Source organism: Herpailurus yagouaroundi, unplaced genomic scaffold (genome assembly GCF_014898765.1).
Source record: "Herpailurus yagouaroundi ecotype Mexico unplaced genomic scaffold, PumYag 190, whole genome shotgun sequence".
Taxonomy (NCBI): domain Eukaryota; kingdom Metazoa; phylum Chordata; class Mammalia; order Carnivora; family Felidae; genus Herpailurus; species Herpailurus yagouaroundi.
In genome coordinates this window covers 10,066,022-10,087,539 of record NW_024412421.1, presented here as the reverse complement: position 1 = coordinate 10,087,539, position 21,518 = coordinate 10,066,022, and the positions used below count along the sequence as shown (strand labels likewise).

The window sequence follows — 21,518 nt, the reverse complement described above, 5'->3', positions numbered from 1 at the left end:
CCCCCCCCCCCGCCCTAGCTCATGACTTGCTTTCTGAATAGCAACTCTGTTTATGGAGTCCTTCACCACTCCTTCTTCCTAGCCACCCTAAGAACGATCTCCCATTCTCCCTGAAAGCTCAACTCCAATGTACCTTTACCCACAAAGCTTGTGTAAACAAAGCCATGGCCCTGGTAAGACTCACACGATCTGGTCTCCACCTATCTCCACAACCTCACCTCCTCCCAGCCTGGGCCTCGCTCACACCCCTGTGGACACAATGACTTTCTCTCCATTCCAGAAAAAAAAAAAAAAAAAAAATGGCAAGCTTGCTCTTGCCCCAGGGCCTTTGCATGTGATGTTCTCCCCACCCAGAAGGCGGGCCTCCAGCTCTCCACTTTGTCTCCTCCTTCAGATCACTCAGGCTTTGGCTTACAAGCACCTCCTTCTCTGATCACCTTATTCAGAGCTGGCCTGTGAGGGGGGCGTTGGTGATACAGTGGTTAACATAGCTGCCTTCCAGAGCAGGCCACTGTCTCTCTTTATCACAGCACCCTGTTTCATTGTCCTCACAGCCCTTCCCACTCTCCAAAAACCTCTTTTCATTTGTTGTCTGTGCTGCTCACTATCCTTTCCCCGTGCCTAGAGCACAGACTGGTACAGTTGGGCCATCGCACGGGTGATCTCACCCCCTCAGGCCCCTCGAGTCGTGCCAGCCTGTGGCCGCAACAGTGTGATACGCTCACATGTTTCAGTGTGTTCTTGTCCCGCCTCCTGCCGTGTATGTGAGGCCCTGGGAGCAGCACTCCCCCTTGCCTTGGGACAGCCCTTTGTCCGCACTGCAATGCCGTGCAAATAACGAGGTGCCCTGGGGCGGCCGTTCAACCACATAATCACGGCTATTTCAGGAAGTGACTTTTCCACCACCTTAAGATTCCAGAAATATTTCAGGATGACGGTGGCTGCCCTGCTCTTGGCTCCAGGAGAAGGCGCAGTATCTCACAGGCCCAGCGGGCGTTACATGAACTTGAGACACCGGCATCTCACACGGGGCTGCACTTTACAGTCTGTTTTCCTACGGTCCATCCCAACCGTTATTTCATCTGAACTTCAACACAACCCCGGGGGATGGGCAGGGCCTGCAGCAACCCGCCTTCTTCCCAGCTGAGGGCACCCGGGCAGAAAGGAAGACTGAGCGACTCTGGGCTGCAGAGCACGGGCGGGAGCTGGCAGCAGGGAAGCTGTGAGCAAGGCTCTGCCCCTCCTCGGTCACGTGGCTTTGGCAGGTGGCTCACCGCCCTAAGGTGAGGACACACCAACCCCCCTCACAGGATGCTTGCGAGCTCTACAGAGGACAAAGCACACAAAGGGAGCCACGCAATGCCTGGCACACAGCAAGCACCTCCTAACGCCAGCCGCTGATGTCGCACTCATTACTTAGCGGCCAGAAAGGATGGAGCTAGAGCGTGGCAGAGCTGGGGCTCCAACCGCGGTCTGGGATCACCCCCCCTCTCCCCCGCCAGCTGCCTCTGCTCGCTGCAACCCTCACCTCTGCTGAGAAGGCCAACCAGGGTCCCTGAGCAGCTGTCTCTTATTTAAAAGTCGAGCCTCAAAGCCTCCCTTGGGACCACCTCTACCCTCCTTTAGAAAGCAAGTTCCCTAGGGGTGCCTGGGTGGCTCAGTCAGTTAAGTATCCAACTTTGGCCGAGGTCATGATCTTGTGGTTCATAGGTTTGAACCCTGTGTCATACTCTGCACTGACAGCCTAGAGCCTGCTTCGGATTCTGTCTCTTTTTCTCTCTCTTTCAAAAATAAACAAACATTGCAGGGGCGGGGGCGGGGGAGGGGGGGCGGAAAGCAAGTTCCCTAGGACTGGGAAAGGTGGCGGGGAACAGGGGTATTTCAATCAGCTAGTGTCACCACAGTTAGGACATGTTTGTGTCTGGTGACACTCAGGGGAAGGGAAGTGGAAAGATCGAAACCCAACTTTTCTGATTTAACAGGCTGAAGTTTCAGTTACATTGAAAGACTCTCCGGGAACTCCCACGTCATTCTCAGGCACCGAAATCAGAAATTTCAAAGCTGGTGGCTGCATTACCAGGGGCAGGGGACACCCATCACTCCTGCTGTGGCCTTTCAAGCTTCAGCACCACGTTCCCTTCCCCAGCGGAGCCTGTCCACCCGTCCTCCCTTTGCGCTCCACCCCAGGCCCATCACTCCTGTTCCCAGGATTAACAGCTTTCAGCTGTTAATCTTTAGAAATAACGCTGCTCCAGAATAAAGGAACCTTTTGTTCAGATTTGCATCTGACCTGGATCCAAGGTTTCAGGAAACAATCCCCATTTCACAGCTGTGGGATCCTGGGCAAGTTGCCCTAACTCCCCTGAGACTCAGTTTCCTCATCTTCAATGTGTGTGTGTGTTGTGGGGGAGACAGGTATAAAACAGAAACACTTCACAGTGTTGTGAAAATTACTAAGGCCCAATGCCCGAGTGTGGCATAGAAACTCGATTGACAAGATGCAATGTCGACGACTACTATTGCCTTTGAGGAGGGCGTCTTTATGGAAGAAAGACGGGTCCAAACCCAAAAGTGGGACCAGAGACAGGTTGTTCATCTCGGCAAAAGTTATCGGGCTGGCTTATCATCCTATAAGGCTGGTTTATCAGCTGCGCAGGTTAAGCTGAACTCAAACACGGGCCATTAATCAGATAAACCGCTGATGGGTACAGAGCAAACACCAAGTTCTGCCCCAAACCTGCTCTAGAAAATGGTCCAAGTGCGCTCTTCAAGATGCTGAAAAATGTAATTTTATCTTTTCACCGCGGCCTGGGAGGATTCTTTTCCTTCCTCGGAATTTCTGGGGAATGCAGTTTCCTTGACTCCGCCCCAGACATTGATCTGGAGGGAACAGAGGAACTGGCCATTTTGCTCAGTGCCCCGGTGGTTCTGAGGGAAGTGACCCTCGCTGAACTTGTAGAAACACTGGCGGGCGTGTCTCCGGGGTGGAGACGGGCAATGCCGAGGCGCGGCCGCCGTGCCCTCCCAGTGAAGGTGGCCCAAAGGCCGGGGCCCCTTCACGCAGCAGATGTAGCTGGTCCCATGGGTTCGGACACCATGCACAGGCGTCTTCTCTAAGATGTCTGGACCCATGATTATTTGTACCTGCCAATCCCACGAAGGTTGGTGGGTGGGGGACTGGCTTTCCTTCTGAGGTCCCGGGGATTGGGAAGTGGGAAGGGAGAGGTATCAGCAGGGGCTCATCTCCCAGGATGAAACTGCTTGACTTACGGCTTGAGAGACCGACTCATTTTAGTGGCAAGTAAACTTAGAATCACAGCATGTTAGAGTGAAGGACAACCTTGGAAATAATTAGGTTTAACTCTTCTCTATAATCAGGGAGACAGAGACACAGAGAAGTAGGGTTACTTGCTCAAGGCCACACAGTGAGCTAACGACAGCAGAGACAAAATGCAAAAAATCTGCTTCTCAGGGGCACCTGGGTGGCTAGGTCGGTTAAGCCTCCAACCGGTTAAGTCTTCGGCTCAGGTCATGATCTCACGGTTCCTAAGTTCAAGCCCTGCATTAGTCTCTGTGCTGACAGTGTGGAGCCTGCTTGGGATTCTCTCTCTCCCTCTCTTTCTGCCCCTCTCCTGCTCATGCTCTCTCTCTCTCAAAATAAATAGGCAAACATTGAAAAAAAATTTTTTTTGAAAATCCCACTTCTCGGGGCGCCTGGGTGGCGCAGTCGGTTAAGCGTCCGACTTCAGTCAGGTCACGATCTCGCGGTCCGTGAGTTCGAGCCCCGCGTCAGGCTCTGGGCTGATGGCTCAGAGCCTGGAGCCTGTTTCCGATTCTGTGTCTCCCTCTCTCTCTGCCCCTCCCCCGTTCATGCTCTGTCTCTCTCTGTCCCAAATAAATAAACAAACGTTGAAAAAAAAATTAAAAAAAAAAAAAAGAAAATCCCACTTCTCTTGGCTCAGTCAAACATCTGACTTCGGTTCAGGTCATGATCTCGCGGTTTGTGGGTTTGAGCCCCGAGTCGGGCTCTGTGCTGACAGCTCGGAGCCTGGAGCCTGCTTCGGATTCTGTGTCTCCCTCTCTCTCTGCACCCCCCCCCCCACCACTTTGTCTCACTCTGTCTCTCAAAAATAAATAAATATATTAAAAAAATCAAAAACAAAATCCCACTTCTCCGAACACAGGTAGCGCTCATGAAGAGGTGGTTTCGCACACACCAGGTACCACACCCAAAGAAAGTTCCGGGGAGTCAACCCAGGATGCAGCCATCCCCACTGTCTTGCACTCTGACCCAGTCCACAGCCTAGTCCAGCCTTGCCCTGGGAGCATTCTCTGCTGGGCGTTGGCCAGAGGCTCACAAATAAACCCAGCTCTTTCTCTTACCACAGTTGGCACATCAAAGAAACACGAAGCACTTTCTTTGTACAAAAAATGATCCGCCCTACTGGCCCCGGGGAGCACTGCTCCCGCAGAGCCAGCCACTTGGACGTGCAACCCGTGCAGTCGCGTGGGGCCCCTGCACTTGGAAGGGTCCCACGCTGGGCTTAATCCTCTGCTGCCGCCATCTTGCCATCCTTAATGATGTTTGAACACATTTTCATTTTGCATTGGGGCCTGCAAGTGGTGTGCTGGATCCTGGTTTCAGGATAGGAAAAACCAGTCCCCGCAGGCTTCTTGGCTGTCCTGAGGAACTCCCAGGTGACTAGCCCTCAGGAAATGTGAGCCAGGTCAGCTAGCTGCCTTGCCCCATAGCCCCATTCCCTGGGAGCTGGGCTTCTCTCAGGGAGGGCGCTCAGAGGGCTTGGCCAACCATGTTTTTCCTCCTGGCCTCCGAGAGAATAGAGCCACCCTGAGACCCTCAGTGCCACTGCCACCTGTCCCCTCGCCTTCCGCATAGTCAGAAGTGGCCCATAACCAGACACAGCCAGCAGCAGCGGAAGCCGGAAGGTCTGACGGGCATGGAGCCTGGGATGGCGAGCCTCTCCTTCTGCTGCCCAGGCTTGGCACCAACGTCAGTCGGGGGTGGCCAATGGCCAAGAAGGGCCGGGTGATTCCCAAACAACCAGGAATTGATGTTCTTCTGGAATGGGCTGGGTCCTCTTTGCCAAGCTGAGTTTGGCAGGAAAAGGAGGCGAACGAGGGAAAACCATGGTCAGGGGAGTCCGTGAGGCCTGGGACGTGTGAGGCCCTAGACCTCTGCCAGCTGGCACTCAGGCGAGGGGGGTGCCGTGGACGCAGGCCCAGCCACGTGCTAACGAGCCACCTGGACTGTGTTTCCTGGAACTTCGGGCCCTTCCGCCTCACAGGGGAGGGCTCGGGTCCCCAGCCCTCCTGAGGTGCGCACCTCCTGAATCCCTTCCCGGAGCGGACGCCCCGGGCCTCTGCGACAGGCTTCCCCTCCCACCGGGGGCCACTTACATGACCACTAGAGCAGCGTCCTGGGAGGAATCCAGCAGGATCTCGTTCAGCCTCACCTGCCGAAGGGACTGGAACGAAAAGCCACGTGGTCACTGCCTACATTCTTGGGAAACGTCCCCGCTAAGCCCACCAGCCTCTTTTAACATTCAAACCAGATGCACGAATTGTTCCCCCTAAACTATTACAGACTCTCCTTCCTCTGAGATGGAAGGGGCCCCTCAGAGTCACTGAGTGCCAAGTTCACCTTGAGAAGCCCTCCGTGGCTTTTCCTTGTTGGACCTTATTACCACGACTTGGGGGCGTAGTCGGGGGAGCGAGCGCCTTCTGTGGTGCGGGGGGAGCTGGGTCTGAATCTCAGCCCTGATAGCTCACAGCAGAGGGAACCCGGGCAAGGCATGCGGGCCCCCCAAGCTTCACTGTCTTCGCTGCAAAATGGGTAGGATAATCCCCTCCCTGGGGGAATTTGGGCAGCGTCGAGAGCGATAACCCATGCAAATCACCAAGCCGAGGTCCTGGCATGTGGAAGCCTCTCGATAAGGTAGAGTCGGAGCAGAGGTGGAACATGCCGTCTCCTTCTCTGCACCAGGCCAAGCCAGAGCCTTCTGGGGACACTATGCTTTATCCAGCATTTCCCAAGGAGCTGTGGGCCCTCTGGGGCAGAGCCTCAGGGCTGTGACAGATCAGAACTCCCCAAAGCTTACGTGAGGTTGGGTTGGGAGGCTCCCTCCCACCCCAAGACCTGTCTCCAGATGGTTCAGAAATGATTGACACTCAAGAGTCTGACTGTGGGAGGACACCCCAAAGAAGGAGGGAAGTGAGTTCACTGAGATCCCAGACTCCGGACCCTGCACTAGTGACGTTTGCAGGGAGTAATTCTTCCTTGCGGGAAGGTGGGATGGGATGGTGTCCCAGAGTTTGCTACATGTCCTCTAAGGGGCAAAGTAGGGGTGAGGGGACCACTGACCCAGAGCACACAGGGAGCAGAACTGTGATCCCCAGGCGCTCCCACAGCTCGCCCCACCGCAGAGTGGCCACGGCAGCCACCACTTTCCTCTAGGCCTTGAAAGAGTCTGGAAGATGCTATCTGGGCAGGGGCATCCATGGCTTTAGGCTGCTTGTGGGATGGGGTCCACAGGCTAAGGGGAACCACCAGGCAGCTTGTTGGCCCATAGCACAAGGTCTACCTTGACCTTTGCCACCTGTCTCAGGAATCCCTCCCACCAGCCATAGAGAGGAGAGGAAGACCTCTGGCCAGTCCATTGCCATGGCCGGGGGTGACTCAAATGGGCAGAGGGACCAGGCTCTCATGCCAAGAATGGCTCTGAGTTCCACGACTGGGCTACCAAACATCTGTGGCTTGAGGATACCCCAGAGGCTGGGGCATGGTAGAGGGGGAGGGTTAAGAGGAGAACATTAAGAAAGTTCAGAACAGGGGCGCCTGGGTGGCTCAGTGGGTTAAGCATCGGACTCTTGATATCGGCTCAGGTCATGATCTCACAGTTCATGGGTTCCAGCCCCTGCATCAGGCTCCATGATGACAGTGCAGAGCCTGCTTGGGATTCTCTCTCTCTCCCTCTCTCTCTCTCTTTCTCTCTCTTCCCCTCTCCACTCACTCACTTGCTCTCTCCCAAAATAAATAAATGAGCTTAAAAAAAAAAAAAAGGAAAGAAAGTTTAAGACAGATACAGCACATGGCCCTGACCCAGAGGAGGGCCTTGACCCCCACCCACCCCGGCAAGGCCCTTCTCTCTCTGGTACCTTGACTCTGTTCTTGTTAATCTCCTCATCTGAGATCTTCCAGGGGCAGTCCCGCCTCATCTCGGTGACAGCAGCCTCATCCTTGAAGCCGTCATTCAGGCGGAAGGGTGCAATCATGTCCTCAAACCTCTTGGTGCTAGGGACAGAGAGAGGAGGTGAGACCAGGTGAGATGGCCCAGTTTCCATGGGAACCAGGTGCCCCGAGGGAGATGGACATGGGAACCAAAGGGACGTTCTTTATAGGCTGAACCCATTCTGCCACTGCGGTTTACATCAAAGCAGCTTCTGCGCAGAAATCAGCACTGACGCTGGCTGTGGCATTCAGCCAACCTTCCGCAAGCTGTCCACACGACCGCCTTGGGATCCACTTCTACCCACTGGACCGGTCCCCAGGTAGCTCCTGAGTACCATCCTGTGCCAGGCTTTGTGCTACTTGCCAGGGAACAAACCCCACAACGTCCGCTATCTACAGAGCACACAGTCTGCTGGGCAATAAACAGGCCAATATAGAGGGGAAGTTTCCTGAAGGCACAAACTGAGTACCAGGACTGGGAATATTTGGGGTGGGGAAGGCCTTCCTGAAGCTGAAGGATGCCTGTCCCTCTGAAGCCAGCTCTTCACAGGTCAGCGGGTGCTGAAGCACACAGAACTGGAGGTGCAAAGGCCCTGAGGCAGAAGTGTGTTTGGTGTGTTTGGGGAGCAGCAAAGGAGCCAGCATGGCCAGAGCAAGGTGAGTGGGGCACCCAGATCAGACAGGCCTTCGTTATTTGCCCTGAGTGAGACAGGAAGCTGTCTGTGTCTGTTCTGTGACTTGACTTACATTATTTAAAATAGAAATTGGGACTGGTCAGCATTCAGATGAAGCCTCCTGAAGCCATATGGATGGATGAGCTCACATGGGGGACAGAGTCAAGAGAAAAAAATGTCCAGGGCCCAATCCCAAGGATGCAGACTAGTTTACGTCAGATAAAGGAGGAATAATCAGCAATCAAAACTGGAAAGAAGGATGGGGCACCTGGGTGGCTCAGTTGGTTGAGCGGCTGACTTCGGCTCAGGTCATGATCTCGCGGTCTGTGAGTTCAAGCCCCGCGTCGGGCTCTGTGCTGACAGCTCAGAGCCTGGAGCCTGTTTCAGATTCTGTGTCTCCCTCTCTCTGACCCTCCCCCGTTCATGCTCTGTCTCTCTCTGTCTCAAAAATAAATAAACGCTAAAAAAAAAAAATTAAAAAATAAAATAAAAAACTGGAAAGAAGGATCACTAAGGTAGGAGGGATCCTGTCAAGGGCGACGTCTCCAGAGCCAAAAGAACTGTTTCAGGAAGGATCGCTGTGTCAAATGTAGTGGAGAGGCAGAGAAAGATAAGGACAGAAATGAGCTCTGTGGACAAGGTGGTGCGGAGGTGAGCAATGACGCTGGCGAGGGTGATTTCCGTGAGGTAGTGGCCACGAAGGGCTTAAATCTCTTTGGAGAAGTTTGTGCAAAGGAGACAGTGGGCCAGGAAGTGAAGGCAGAGAGGGGCCAAGGCGGGGGTATTAAAGATCAGGGCTGCTGGATGGGGTCTGCGTGCTTTTGCTCTCAGTCTCCTCCCCGCTAGAAGGTATTCCCCAGTGTCTCTGCTCGAGGCCTTTCTCAAGGCTTTGCCAACAGAGACAGCTGCATTGTCTTGTGCGTTCTGGTCCGTGTCAGCAGCGTTCTGATGGCTCTTGACTTCCTCTAGCCTGCACTTGGGCCAGAGTAAACCCTGGTGGTGGGAGCTGTGATTACTCACCTCTGCCCCAACACGCAGTAGGGGCCAATATACCCATCACCACTGACTAGTTCCTTTCTTGATTTCCTTCCCTTTCCAGGAAATGGGGAATCTAAGGGAGAAGTAAGAGGTCGGACGGACCTTACTTTTTACTAGGGAGGTGGAGTGCTCAAAACCTCGATTAGACTGATTTACAGAAAGCAAACCCTATTGTAAACGTCTTAGTTTCAGAATATGAAATTGAATCATTGAGCAGGCAAATAACCTTCCTTCTGACCCCACCATTGAGCCTAGCTACAAGTTCACATGGGGGTGTTGCTTAAAGTCTGAGTGCTTGGTGTTGTGGGGTGGGGGCAGAGGAGGAGAGGCGTGGCCCAGACCATTCAACATTCGCCCCACTCTAAGCACCGATGTATTTATAAAAATAACATCAGGGGCTGTCGCTGCCACGTTTCTGCCTCAGGGACTATGTACCTTCAGTTCTGGAATGTGCCTCTGCCACGGCCCCTGCCCTCCAGCCATGTGCTTCTGGGCCTGTGACTCTGCCAACCCTGGCCACAGCCAACTGGAGCAAAGGTAGCCAAGAAATAGGCTTTGCGGCAACCTCTACCTTCGCCTGGCAGGAAGAGATAAACTAGGCCAGTCATAGTTCCTTTTTCAGGAACTAAAATTAGGCAATGCCTAGAGAAGGAGTAAGTTCATAGTGGAGCTGAGACCTCACAAAAAGGTCAAGGTCTAGGGGCGCCTGGGTGGCGCAGTCGGTTAAGCGTCTGACTTCAGCCAGGTCACGATCTCGCGGTCCGCGAGTTCAAGCCCCGCGTCAGGCTCTGGGCTGATGGCTCGGAGCCTGGAGCCTGTTTCCGATTCTGTGTCTCCCTCTCTCTCTGCCCCTCCCCCATTCATGCTCTGTCTCTCTCTGTCCCAAAAATAAATAAAAACGTTGAAAAAAAAAAAATTAAAAAAAAAAAAAAGGTCAAGGTCTAGAGCTCAGAAGCCACAAGTAGGCAGAAGCCATCAATCTGGCATTTTTTTTTTTTTAAATTTTTTTTTTCAACGTTTATTTTATTTTTGGGACAGAGAGAGACAGAGCATGAACGGGGGAGGGGCAGAGAGAGAGGGAGACACAGAATCGGAAACAGGCTCCAGGCTCTGAGCCATCAGCCCAGAGCCTGACGCGGGGCTCGAACTCACGGAGTGCGAGATCGTGACCTGGCTGAAGCCGGACGCTTAACCGACTGCGCCACCCAGGTGCCCCTATCTGGCATTTTTGAACATCGACTCAGGACTAAGACAGTGGTTCTCAAAGTTGGGTGCCTGGACCGGCACCTGAGAGCTTATTAGAAATGCAGGTTCTCAGGCACTGACCCAGATCTGCTGACTCAGCATCTTGGGGCAGGGGGCGGGGGAGGGGGACCCAGCAAGCTGTGTTGTCATACGCCTTTCCATGTGATTTTGACAGCGGCCAAGGTTTGAGAACCACTGCTTTATGAAAACATTCAGGGTGTTGGAGAAAATTTAGAAACTTATGAGTAGCAAGCAGTGGGAAGTGTGAAGCCAGACACCCCCCCCCCACCCCCGCAGGTCCTTGGGGTGGGTGGGGGTGGGGTCCCTTAAGGCTGAAACACCTGCCTCCCCTCGAGGGGCAGAGCACCCGGGACGCGCGCCAGCGTGAAACACGTGCTCTGAGAAAAGCACGAACTGACCATTCACTGTCCTCCAGCCCAGCTGTGTTTCTGGCAAAGCCCAGAGCTCTGATATGCAAAGGAAGAAACACTGGCAGGAGAAGGAGCGGCTGCAAACTCCTACCCCTTCCTCTTTCTTCCCCTGAGCCCCGTGTAGGTGGCTGCCTGCCCGTGGCTCACCAGACACGCAGGGGCAACACGCACAGGGGTCTGCAGGGCACATGGCTGGTCCTTCTGCCTGGGAAGGAAGTCAGTGCAGAGAACTTACTGCTCCGCCCGCGGCTTCTGGTTGATGTCGGGAAGGACGTGAACGTCGTGGAATCCCAGTCGGAACTTGCTCAACAGAGAAATGATCCTGGAAGGTGGAGAGTTCTAAACATGAGTTCTTCCAGTCAGTGGGTTGGTCTTGAGTGTCTACCGAGGACCCAGCAGCGAGTACAGCAGATCAAACCCTGCCCTCAGGGAGTTTGCATTCAGGACAAGAACCGAATATTGATAGAGTAGGTCAGATGATGACTAGCAATGTGGAAAAGTAATGAAGCAGGGTTTCCCCAAGTATCTCCGTACTATACTAGCACGCCTTACGTTTTAATGTGTCTATACATCTGCCGGGGACCTTGTCACAATATGCAGTCTGATTCACCTGGTCGGGGGCAGGGGCCTGGGATTCTGCATTCTGATAAGCTCCCAGGTGATGTATACGGCTGCTCCACGGACCACACTTTGAGAAACAAGGGTCTAAGGGATGGGAAGGTAAACCACAGGAAATTACAGGGTGGGCTAAGGAAACAGAGATGCCGCACATGAGCTACATGCAGAACCAGGAGCGACAGCCACATAGCACTGGCTTTGCATGCAACAGGGGAGGAGACGCCAGCGCCATGGTTTGTGTCAGTCAGGGAGGGCTTCATGGAGGAGGCGGCAAGCTAGCCAGACAGTGCCTGGTGTGTAAGATTATTATAAGGGGGTGTGGTGTCCACACCGGAGCCTTCTAAGTAATATACCTGACTTGGCCCTAGCCCACCCACTGCATCAGAATTCCTGAACGGGACGGGATTTTGGGGACACTCCAGAATGAGCTGGCAGGGTTTGAGTGCATGGGGGTGGGAAGTCCCAATGAGTGAGAACATGGGGGTGCAGGGGGTGAAGGGGGAGCAGTGAGTGGCTAGCTGGGGGAGGCAGGAGGGAGGGATAAACCTTAAGGATCAGGCTGGGGCCCAGGTATCAAGCTGCTGCTGGTCCCTGAACTCGGGAGCGAAATTAGGAAGCAGAGCTGTGGGCAGATGTGTTGGTGTGCAGTGTGGGGGGTGGCAGGAGGCAGCACAAGCCTGGTCTTGGGGTCACAAAGTGGGGGGAAGAGGGCTTGGCCTGGTGGAGGGACGGTTGGGAGGCAGAGAACACGCTACAACCTTCCCATGCAGGACAGCCCGTGACCCCCATGGGGCCATGGTCTTGAGCCCAACTAAACCTGCTGAGCCCGGCTTCCATTGGGGGCTGGAACTGGAAGCTGAGCCGGCAAAGCAGCCTTCCTGGCCTGTTTCTGGAGATCACAGAGAAGCTAGATGCTTCTCTTTCTAAGCAACGCTTTCCTCGGCACTGCTGGGAAGGGCCTTCCGGTATAGAAGCTCTCAGCAGGAGTGAGGACAAGGAGATGGGGTTGCTGGGCACCCTTAACTCGCACAAGGGGTGACTGAGAAGGCATCATGGGGACGTAGTCCTGGTGCAGGACCAGGGTGGCAAGGCCACAGGGTCCCGGCCCTGGGGCGTCGTGGCTGGGATTGTTGTAGAGGGCACCAGAGGCTGGGCAGAGTTTCTTCTCTTTGGCTAATTAATCGCACGACCTTGAGCAAGCCACCCATTGTTCCCAACCTGTCTGCCCCGTCCAGCTGTCTTCCACCCTACAACCTTTCACCTCACTTGACCTCGCTTTTGCTCTAAAACAACCGTGGCCCAACTCTAGGCACACGTGAGCCACCTGCCCGGCCGCACACCTGTATACCTGCCTTACCATCTACTTCCCTTTCGACTTAAATCAACTCATTTCTTACTTAGCCACATCTTAAAAGGAAATGTCATAGGGCAATGTTCAAGAGAAAACCAGCATCTCCTGCCGGAGAGAGGCGATCAGTAAAACCCACAAACCACCGTGGCTAAGTTCTGACCGGTAGCCGTTGCCGGCCAAGCTCCCCAGCCAGGCCTGTTCTTTCCGGGTGAGACAGATTAGCCTGGGTTTCCCGGCAGAGGGCCCTCCTCCTGTGGAGTGAGCCACACAATTGGAGGAGAATTAAACGTCACTTCTCACCAAGAAAGTCAGTAGGATCTGCGGCCCCGTCTCCTGGCCACGGAAGTCACCTCCTGTCTCACCAGAAACAGCATCCCAAGCTTGGGGGGATGTCGCCCTGAAGGATCCTCAGCCCCACCTCACCTCTCAGCAGGAGGGGCCTTCTCCATCCTTCCTTTCACACAGATTTCTCCTGGAGCAGATTTTGTGGTTTTAAAATGTAACACTCCTCCCCCTCACGGCTGGAACTAGAGCGCCTGCCGCTTATTAAAAGGGGGACAGGACACCGAAGCCTGCCCGGGCCCAGAGCCCCCTCACCACTGCTGTGACCTGGGGGGAGCTGAGCCCACCCGGGGCAGTGGTGCGGGTGCGGGGAGCGGGGGTGGGGGCACCCCTGGGGAGAGCTGGGCTGGCGCTGGACCAGCAAGCCCCACTTACGCCTTTCTCTCCTGGTCCATCCTGTTGATCTGGCCCCCCACGAACACGCGGATCCTGCATTTGCTCCACCTCTTCTTGCGGCCGAGGAGATAGGGGATGAGGAGGGTGAGGCCTGGCAAGGAGGGTCCCCGTAAATCAAGAGGGAAGTGCTCTCAGGGCAAAACACCCTCTGGGTTCTCGCCCCGCTCTGCCACTGGCAAACCTCTTCCCCTCGCTGGGCCTCACTTTACCCATCTGTATCATGAGGGTGCTAGACTAAAGCAGGGTGGCACACGGGGCTCTGTGGGCTGGGGTCCATTTGGCCTGCATGATGTTTTTATTCTATCTATTTATTAATATAATTTATTGTCAAATTGGCTAACCTGGTTTTGGGGGTAGATTCCCGTGATTCGTCGCTTACATACAACCCCCCAGTGCACATCCCAACAAGTGCCCCCCTCAATGCCCATCGCCCATTTCCCCCTCTCCCCTAACCACCCTCAGATTGTTCTCTGTATTGAAGAGTCTCTCATGGTTTGTCTCCCTCCCTCTCTGTTTGTAACTATTTTTCCCCCCTCCCCTCCCCCATCGTCTTCTGTTAAGATGCTCAAGATCCATACGTAAGTGAAAACATATGATATCTTTCTCTGACCGACTTATTTCACTCAGCATAATACCTTCCAGGACCATCCACGTGGCTGCAAATGGCATGATTTCATTCTTTCTCATCTGCATGATGTTTTTAAATAAGTGAGCTGACATTTAATAATTGGGGGCTCCTGGGTGGCTCAGTCGGTTAAATGTCCGACTGCGGCCCAGGCCAGGATCTCACAGTTTGTGGGTTCGAGTCCCACGTCGGGCTCTGTGCTGACAGCTCAGAGCCTGGAGCCTGCTTTGGATTCGGTCTCTCCCTCTCTCTCTGCTCCTCCCCCGTTTGCACTCTGTCTCAAAAATAAATAAGCATTGGGGCGCCTGGGTGGCTCAGTCGGTTAAGCGTCCGACTTCGGCTCAGGTCACGATCTCGTGGCTTGTGAGTTCGAGCCCCGCGTCGGGCTCTGTGCAGACAGCTCAGAGCCTGGAGTCTGTTTCAGATTCTGTGTCTCCCTCTCTCTCTGACCCTCCCCCGTTCATGCTCTGACTCTCTCTGTCTCAAAAATAAATAAACGTTAAAAAATAAATAAATAAATAAATAAGCATTAAAAAAATGTTTATAATAAGTGGGGGCTTTGCATGTGAAAATCTGGATTGCTGGCATTTTTTGAAGATGAAAGATTTGACCAATGGATGGGAACCCTCATCCTTCCTTGTCATCCCTTCATAGAAGGCCAAGAGCAGTTGTCAGTTACCACTGCATAACCCTGGACAAATTACGTCACCACTCTATGTCTCAGTTTCCTTATTTGTAAAGGAGTCTCAAACAACTTCCTACCTAGGGATTGCATTAGGTTAGCCCACGGAAAGCACTTAACGTCAAGCAAGGGTAAGCGTTCTCTCTATATTAACTTTCACCAACAGGATACATACTACTGGAGCAGGAACATTTTCTGTCTACCTGGGGGCCTATTTCTGTCTACATGGAATAATAAAGCTGAGAGGCATGTATCTTAAGAAAAATGGGAGAGGGTATATTTCTTTGGGAACAGAAGAACATTCCTACAGCTTTTCTGTGCACTGGCCCATCTCCCCCAGTTATGGCGGGTGCCCGTGGCTCCTAAGGCCCAGCTTGTCTGAACATTCCATCCCGTGCCAAACTCAGCTCCTCCTATAAAGTGCTCCATTTTACAGCTGAAACACTGGGGGCCAAGAGAGGGGCGCGGCCAGGCTCCCCCAAGCCCAGAGGTGGGCCCGAAGGTCCCTATTCCCCTTTTCTGGGCCCCGGGGTCCCTCTAGGAACCTTGTCCAGAGTGGCCAGGAAGGGTAGGCCATGTAGGGAAGACAGCCTTGGGGAGACCTGGTGTCCAGGGGGGCACTGACCTCCGTCGTCAAATAGCCAGTAGATGTCTATGGTCTTCTTGCCCTGCTCAGACTGGAAGATGGTGCTGGCCTGCTCCTCCCGTACCAGGGCCTCAGGGTCCACTGCAGGAGCACAGGGGCAGGTCACCTCAGAGCAGTGCACATTCAAATGCCTGCGTCTGTCTGAAAACAGAGCCACCTGCCCTGTGAGGTGGGCTCGCTGTCACCCGGGCCACGCACACAGCGGCCAGAAGCACTCTGCTCAGGGCATGCATGGTGGGGACTGGCCCAGATCACCACCAATGGCTCTCCTGACAGTGAGACCCTTATACCCGATTGTCAGGCAGGTGGACCAGGAGCGGCAGTCCCAGACATGCAGTGCTAGGATGTGCCCCTCCCTTGCTCCTAGCGTCTCTCTCCCAGGATTCTGGTGGGCATTGGAGACTAGGGACCATTCTCTTAAAAAAAACCCTGTGCCCCTCGCAAATGCCCACCGGATGCCCCCAGCTCCTGTGCTGTTCCCCTGCCTCCCAGAGCATCAGTGGGAAAGGACTGAAGGAGAAGCCTACTCCTCTCCTCCCTGACATCTGAGTGTGGCCAGGTGCCTTTGGAGGGGTCGGACATGGGCTGCAGAGCCAGCTGGGTGGGTCCCCACAATGTCAGGATACTGAATTCCCAAAGAGGGCTGTGATGTTGAATACTGCCCCAGCCCACCTGCTCTGGCCCCCAGTTACCCATCCCCAAGGGTCTCGAGCACCTCCTGCCCTTGACCAGTTTCCCTCACGGCCCCCCACTAGCTGCCCCACGAGGTGAGGGCGCCTTGAGTGGGGTGGGGACTGACGTGTGCCTGAGACAGATGGCCTGGCCCCGCTGGTGCCGGCTTCTTTGCTGTCCTCCGCTGGGTCAAACACTGGGTCAAACACTGGGTTAACTGCAAGAGAGGGGACAGTTTTGTTCCCAGGCTCTCCTTGCCGAGGGCACTTCCAGGCTCCCCCTTATACTAGAAAGTCCTGACTCCTCACCTTCCACTGACCTGGCCCCTGCCCCTGAGCCAGGAGCCCTCACAGCATCTCCCCTTCTCAGCGAAAGTCCCCCTCCTCCGAGAGGCCTTTCGGACCACGTGTCCTGTGTCGGCGTCACTGTCTAAAATGACTTGTGGGTCCACTGCACTTCCTATGGGAACAGCAGCTTCCCAGGGGCAGACTTTGTTTTACCCCTGCAGTACCCCTAGCGCCTAGCACAACGTCTGTCAGGAGCACGGGCTGCTGTTCTGTAAATATTGGTTGCATCAATATTCATTGCACAGCCGCTGTGTGCCAGGCATGCTGTCTGCACAGGGTGACATGGGTCAGCACACTCCGGTCCCCACCAGCCAGAACTGTAGCATCTGTACCTGTCAGCTCCCCCTGTGCCGCCCCCACTTATTTTCGAGACCATATATTATTTCTTTCAGCCCTGCAAATATGACTAATTCAGGGTCTGCAGATTCCCGCATGACTAAACGTAAAACACATCCCTCCTTGGTGCCCCAAAGATGGTCTCGGAGATGTCCCGTCTCCATGGCCTTTCTCTGTGTAGTTTCATATTCCAGTGTCTTTATCTGGGCATTCTCCTTTCTTCCCTCTTTTTCTTTCTCCTCTTAGATCCTCTTTATCTCGTCTGGTTGCAAAAACCCTGATAGTGATTGGGGAGCCCTGAGTTCCAGTCGCATTTCTGCACCCAGCTGGAAGTGTGGCCTTGAGCTGATCACGTCTCCTTTCTGGGCCTCAGTTTCTTCATTTGGAAACATGATGAGTTCTAAGAGGCCATCAAAAGCTAACTTTTTATGAATATATGAGCTTTTATTCCTTACTAACTTCTCTCTCTCTTCCCTCTACCACTTAAAAAAAATCGGGTTCTAGAACTTTCTGGGCTCCTGTTCTGGCTTTTGACAGGCATGCCAATAGGTGGGGCGTGTACTCACTGTGTGCCTGCATCACTTCCGAGACGTTGAGCCCCTCACGCATCCTCATGACACACACACCGTAGTTGAAATCAAAAGCATCGCTGGGAGGAGAAGAGGTGGGGTCAGGTTCCTCTCGGTCCCAGCCCTCAGCCCCCAGCCCCCAGGAGACCAGATGTCTAGAGTTGGCCTTGCCTTCCACCATGCCCCTCTTCTCTGGGCCTCATCTCCCCCTCTCTGTGACACGCAAGTGGAACCAGAGAGCCCCCCAGGACCCCTCTGGCTCTATGATCTGTGGCACTATGGATGCTGTGAACCCTGTACTCAGAGGGAAGCCAAGTCAGGCCAGTCTTTGAAGCAGGCTCTGTCCTCCTGATACATTTGGATAATCTGCACAACCTGCCAATAGAGGTGGGCATGGGAATTGCTAGCCCCATCTTATAGATCCAAACCTTGAGTTTTGGGGAGTAACTTGCCCATGATTGCACGCTAAGGAAGTGGCCAGCTGGGTCTGGAGTCAAATGGCTGAGACAGAACCCTGAGGGCAGGCACAGACACAGGAATGGCCTTGCTCAGGAAGGCAGCCAATAGCCTGTCTATGTGGAATGTCTAGAAGACTCCTACCCCGGAAGTGGATTTACTGCCCGGTTGACAGAGGGCCCCGGAGACCACCAGTAGGGCTTGATCTGATGAGCCAAGCATTGCCCCCATGGGTCCTTTCAGTTACACATCTCTGGGACAGGGGCTTCTCAGGCCCCAGCATTTCGGGGTCTTGGAGTGCCGAAGCTGGGGGGTGGGGTGCTGAACAGACATCCCACCACTTCCTGCTGTGATTGTGTCCGTGGTGGCTCAGGTGCATGGCTCAGAGTCAGGCAGCTGGTTCACAGCAGACCCGGAAGCAGGTCCCAGGGACCCAGGGCTCAGCCTTTGTTCTGGAAATGCTACTACACACTGCCTCTCTATGCCGCATCAACACAGAAAAGCAACCCAGGCAGGCATTTGCTGGCCATTGCGCAGCAAGAGCTGAAGGAGAAAAGGTTCGGAGTTCACCCTGAAGTCCCCAGGGAGTCCCCACATGGTCGCCTCCCGGGAGGCCTTCTGTAGCCCACAGGCGAGCACAAGGTTTTCACCTAAAAACCCACATTTTCAACTTCTCTGAAAAACCAGAAGATCTGGGCAACACTGGGCCCGGGCCCACATTTCTGCCTGGGCACGGCTGGCTGCAGCCAAGTGACAGCTGCTCACTCCAGCTCGCTCCCCATCGTCCCACACCCGGCCGGTCCCCTTCTCTGTGTTCCCTGCCTGCCCCTGCCCATCTTGGTGTCCGGGCCCCAGAGTGGCGAGCCCTCAGTGGGTCTGTTTCTTCCTGAGCTTTGAACCGCCTTCTTCTAACACCCACTGCTTCCCAAGGCCCAGGAAACTCCCAAGGCGCAAATCAAGAGACCCCAGGCCCTGCCTCCCTCGTGCCCTCACTCACTGCAGGATGCCAATGTAGTCCTCCACTGTGGCCGGGTGAGCCGACTGCCAGTTCTTCTTGAACCCAATCACCAGAATGTTGGGCTTCATTCTCCCGAGACCTGTGGCCTGCAAGGGGTAGGGGGTTGGGGTGAGGGACCAGGCCTCGTGCCCCACGGGGGCTCTGTGCTGTGACGAGGGTGGGGCTCTCTCAGCCCCCGCTGACCTCTTTGCCAGGTGGCGAGGGCTCAGAAATCCCATCCTGCCAGTTCAGGGTCCTGCCTGTCTGGACACACCTGCGAGAAAGGTGACGTGACAACCAGAAGCTACGATCACCGCACCGTCCCCGTTAGCTCTGCATTATTCCAGTTCCTGCTTCTCCGGCAAATTATTCCTCGTCACAAGTGACTTGAATTTGGATGTCAAGCTTTAGAGTATCCCCAGGCCATCTCACCTGCCCATCTTTTGTATTTCTTTTTTCAGTGTTTAAAAATGTTAAAAAAAAAAAAAAAAAAATCCCCAAATGTGGGAAACTCGACTGCATAATTTGTGGTAGTGGGGGACTGCGTTCGCGCTTTCCCCTGTAAAATAAATAAATAAATAAACAAACAAATAAATAAATAAATAAATAAAATAAAAATGTAAAAAAAAATTTTGGACATAAAATTTACATAACACAAAATTAACCATTTTAAAGGGTATAGAATTCGGCGGAATTTAAGATATTCAGAATGTTGTGCAAACATCACTGCTATCTATTCTCAAAATATTTTCATACCCCCCCCAAAAGACCCTATATGTTCTTTTTTAAAAAATCGTGAGAAGGGGCGCCTGGGTGGCGCAGTCGGTTAAGCGTCCGACTTCAGCCAGGTCACGATCTCGCGGTCCGTGAGTTCGAGCCCTGCGTCAGGCTCTGGGCTGATGGCTCAGAGCCTGGAGCCTGTTTCCGATTCTGTGTCTCCCTCTCTCTCTGCCCCTCCCCCGTTCATGCTCTGTCTCTCTCTGTCCCAAAAATAAATAAACGTTGAAAAAAAAATTTTAAAAATCGTGAGAAATATTTAGAATTATTAGAAAGGACTCCCAATGTTGACTCAGAATTAACACCTATTATTTTATCCCGTTTTACAGATGAGAATCCTGAGCAGTAAAATGAATGGCCTGGTAGAACATTCCGGAACTTGGTCTGAGCGGTGGCATCATACCGCTGGGTGGTATCTGCTTACGTAAACATTTATCAGGCTATATACACTTAATACTTTTTCACTTTGCTGTCTGTAAATTATATCAGAAAAGAAAAACAAGGACGGCTCAAGCTCCCACCATCCCCACAGACTTCCAGGTCAGTTTCCCCTAGGCCCTGGGGACCCTGAGAAAGTGCCCCAAATTAGCATATCTGGAAAGGTGAGGAAGGTAGGAGACTCCTGTGGGAGTAGGAGCTTCAACTAGCCCCTTAGGACATCCTGCCTTCCGGGTTGTCCCACCAAAGCCACGGCACCTGCATGAGAATCTGTACACCACTACGGAGGTCCTCGGCAATGACGTCTGAGTAGAAGGCCTTGATCTTCCTCTTGTTCAGCCACTTGGTGTGCCCATTGGCAATGAGCCGGAGCTCAGGCATCCTCTGTTTGCGGGGTCCCTGCAGGTGGGGGGAGCAGGTGACCTCAGGGGCTCCTTCCTTCACCCTCTGGCCTGAATGAGATTCAGCCCCTCTCCTCCCTGGAGGCTGCCCCATGGGCTCAGCCACACCCAGAGGTGCCCATTCTCCCATATGGAGTTAGCGGAGGGAAAGAAGAGAAGGGAAGGAGGGAGCAGGGTGGGGGAAAGAAAATGGAGGCAAGAGGTGAGAGGTAGGGCAGTGGGGAGAAGCTGGTGACTGGAACAGGGGAGGGAAGAGAACCAGGCCCACAGCAGGGTCCGGTAGGCTTTGCTTCTCCACAGCCCTTCCATCCCCCACGGCCCCCAACGCTGCCTGCCACCCTTCCAAGTATGGACTTCATGCCCAGGGGCTCCTCCAAGGGTACGTGCCCACCCCACCTGCAGGGGCCACTCACAATGAGCACGTGGCCACAGACCATCAGGCTGAGGTTCCGGGTGAAGGTGCCCACAAAGTCAACCAGGGCTGGGCGGAAGTTGGGGGGCCCCGTGAGCACCAGGCACTGGGGGCTGAGGAGGGGAAGGGAAAAGGGCATGAGCCATCCGGACAGAGCCCACAGGGGTCTGGGTGCAAAACGCAGGTGCCGGGAAGCATAAAGACTGGGAGTGGGGAGGCATAGCATTTACAAGATCTCTGTGTCACCTGGGTGGGTGACTCGGCCTCTGGTCAAGGGCCGCTGCCACACTCAGCTGGAGCCAAAATTGGCCACTCCTCAGCCGTGTGACCGTAGGCCAGCTACGTAATTTCTCTGTGCCTCCGCGTTCTCATCAGTGACCGCGGTCATTTCATACACCCCAGAGGGCTGTGGTGACACGGCGGATGGCACTTTGTGCAGCAATGCAACGTAAGTACTTAATGGCTGACTGTTAGCTATTAAGGTGTGGTGGGAAAGGGTCCAGGACACCCGAGTCTCCCTCTAAGGAGAGGTTCGTCATAGTCAGCCTGACGGACACCTGTGGCAGGGATGGCAACACCCATCGCCCTTCTAGAGCCTTCTGCATTTCAAAGAGCAGATCCTGCTGTGGAAACTCAGGTACAGAGAGGTCACTAGACTTGCTTGGTCCCCACTGAGCAATGTCAACCTCGTCTCCTCCCCGCAGGGCGGTTCTCCTCCACCTCTGTTCCCTCTCTGAGCAAGGACCGCGCCCACCGTGGGTTTTCCCCGGGGCAGGGGCACGGGTCTTGGCCTGGAGCCTACCAGAGCAGGGACAT

The 21,518-nt window shown here is 54.2% G+C and overlaps 1 protein-coding gene and 1 pseudogene across 7 annotated transcripts in view; one reads left to right on the top strand and one right to left on the bottom strand.

Annotated features, from left to right (window-relative positions):
• The window catches only part of SLC12A3 (solute carrier family 12 member 3), a 39,624-nt gene that overhangs the window by 998 nt on the left and 17,108 nt on the right, over nt 1-21,518 (bottom strand). For 2 of the 7 annotated variants that reach the window (XM_040498064.1, XM_040498066.1), the window contains exons 16-25: nt 20,704-20,815; nt 20,148-20,288; nt 18,675-18,781; nt 17,219-17,301; nt 16,013-16,186; nt 15,277-15,378; nt 13,324-13,435; nt 10,873-10,959; nt 7,177-7,312; nt 5,419-5,486 (exon numbers count right to left, since the gene is read on the bottom strand). In XM_040498064.1, coding sequence (XP_040353998.1) covers nt 5,419-5,486; nt 7,177-7,312; nt 10,873-10,959; nt 13,324-13,435; nt 15,277-15,378; nt 16,013-16,186; nt 17,219-17,301; nt 18,675-18,781; nt 20,148-20,288; nt 20,704-20,815 — 1,122 coding nt within the window. Of the gene's footprint in view, nt 1-5,418; nt 5,487-7,176; nt 7,313-10,872; nt 10,960-13,323; nt 13,436-15,276; nt 15,439-16,012; nt 16,187-17,218; nt 17,302-18,674; nt 18,782-20,147; nt 20,289-20,703; nt 20,816-21,518 lie in introns of all 7 variants that reach the window. The other 5 variants (XM_040498068.1, XM_040498069.1, XM_040498070.1 and 2 more) reach the window with 3 other exon arrangements.
• Nucleotides 19,113-19,236, top strand: LOC121010088 (uncharacterized; annotated as a pseudogene).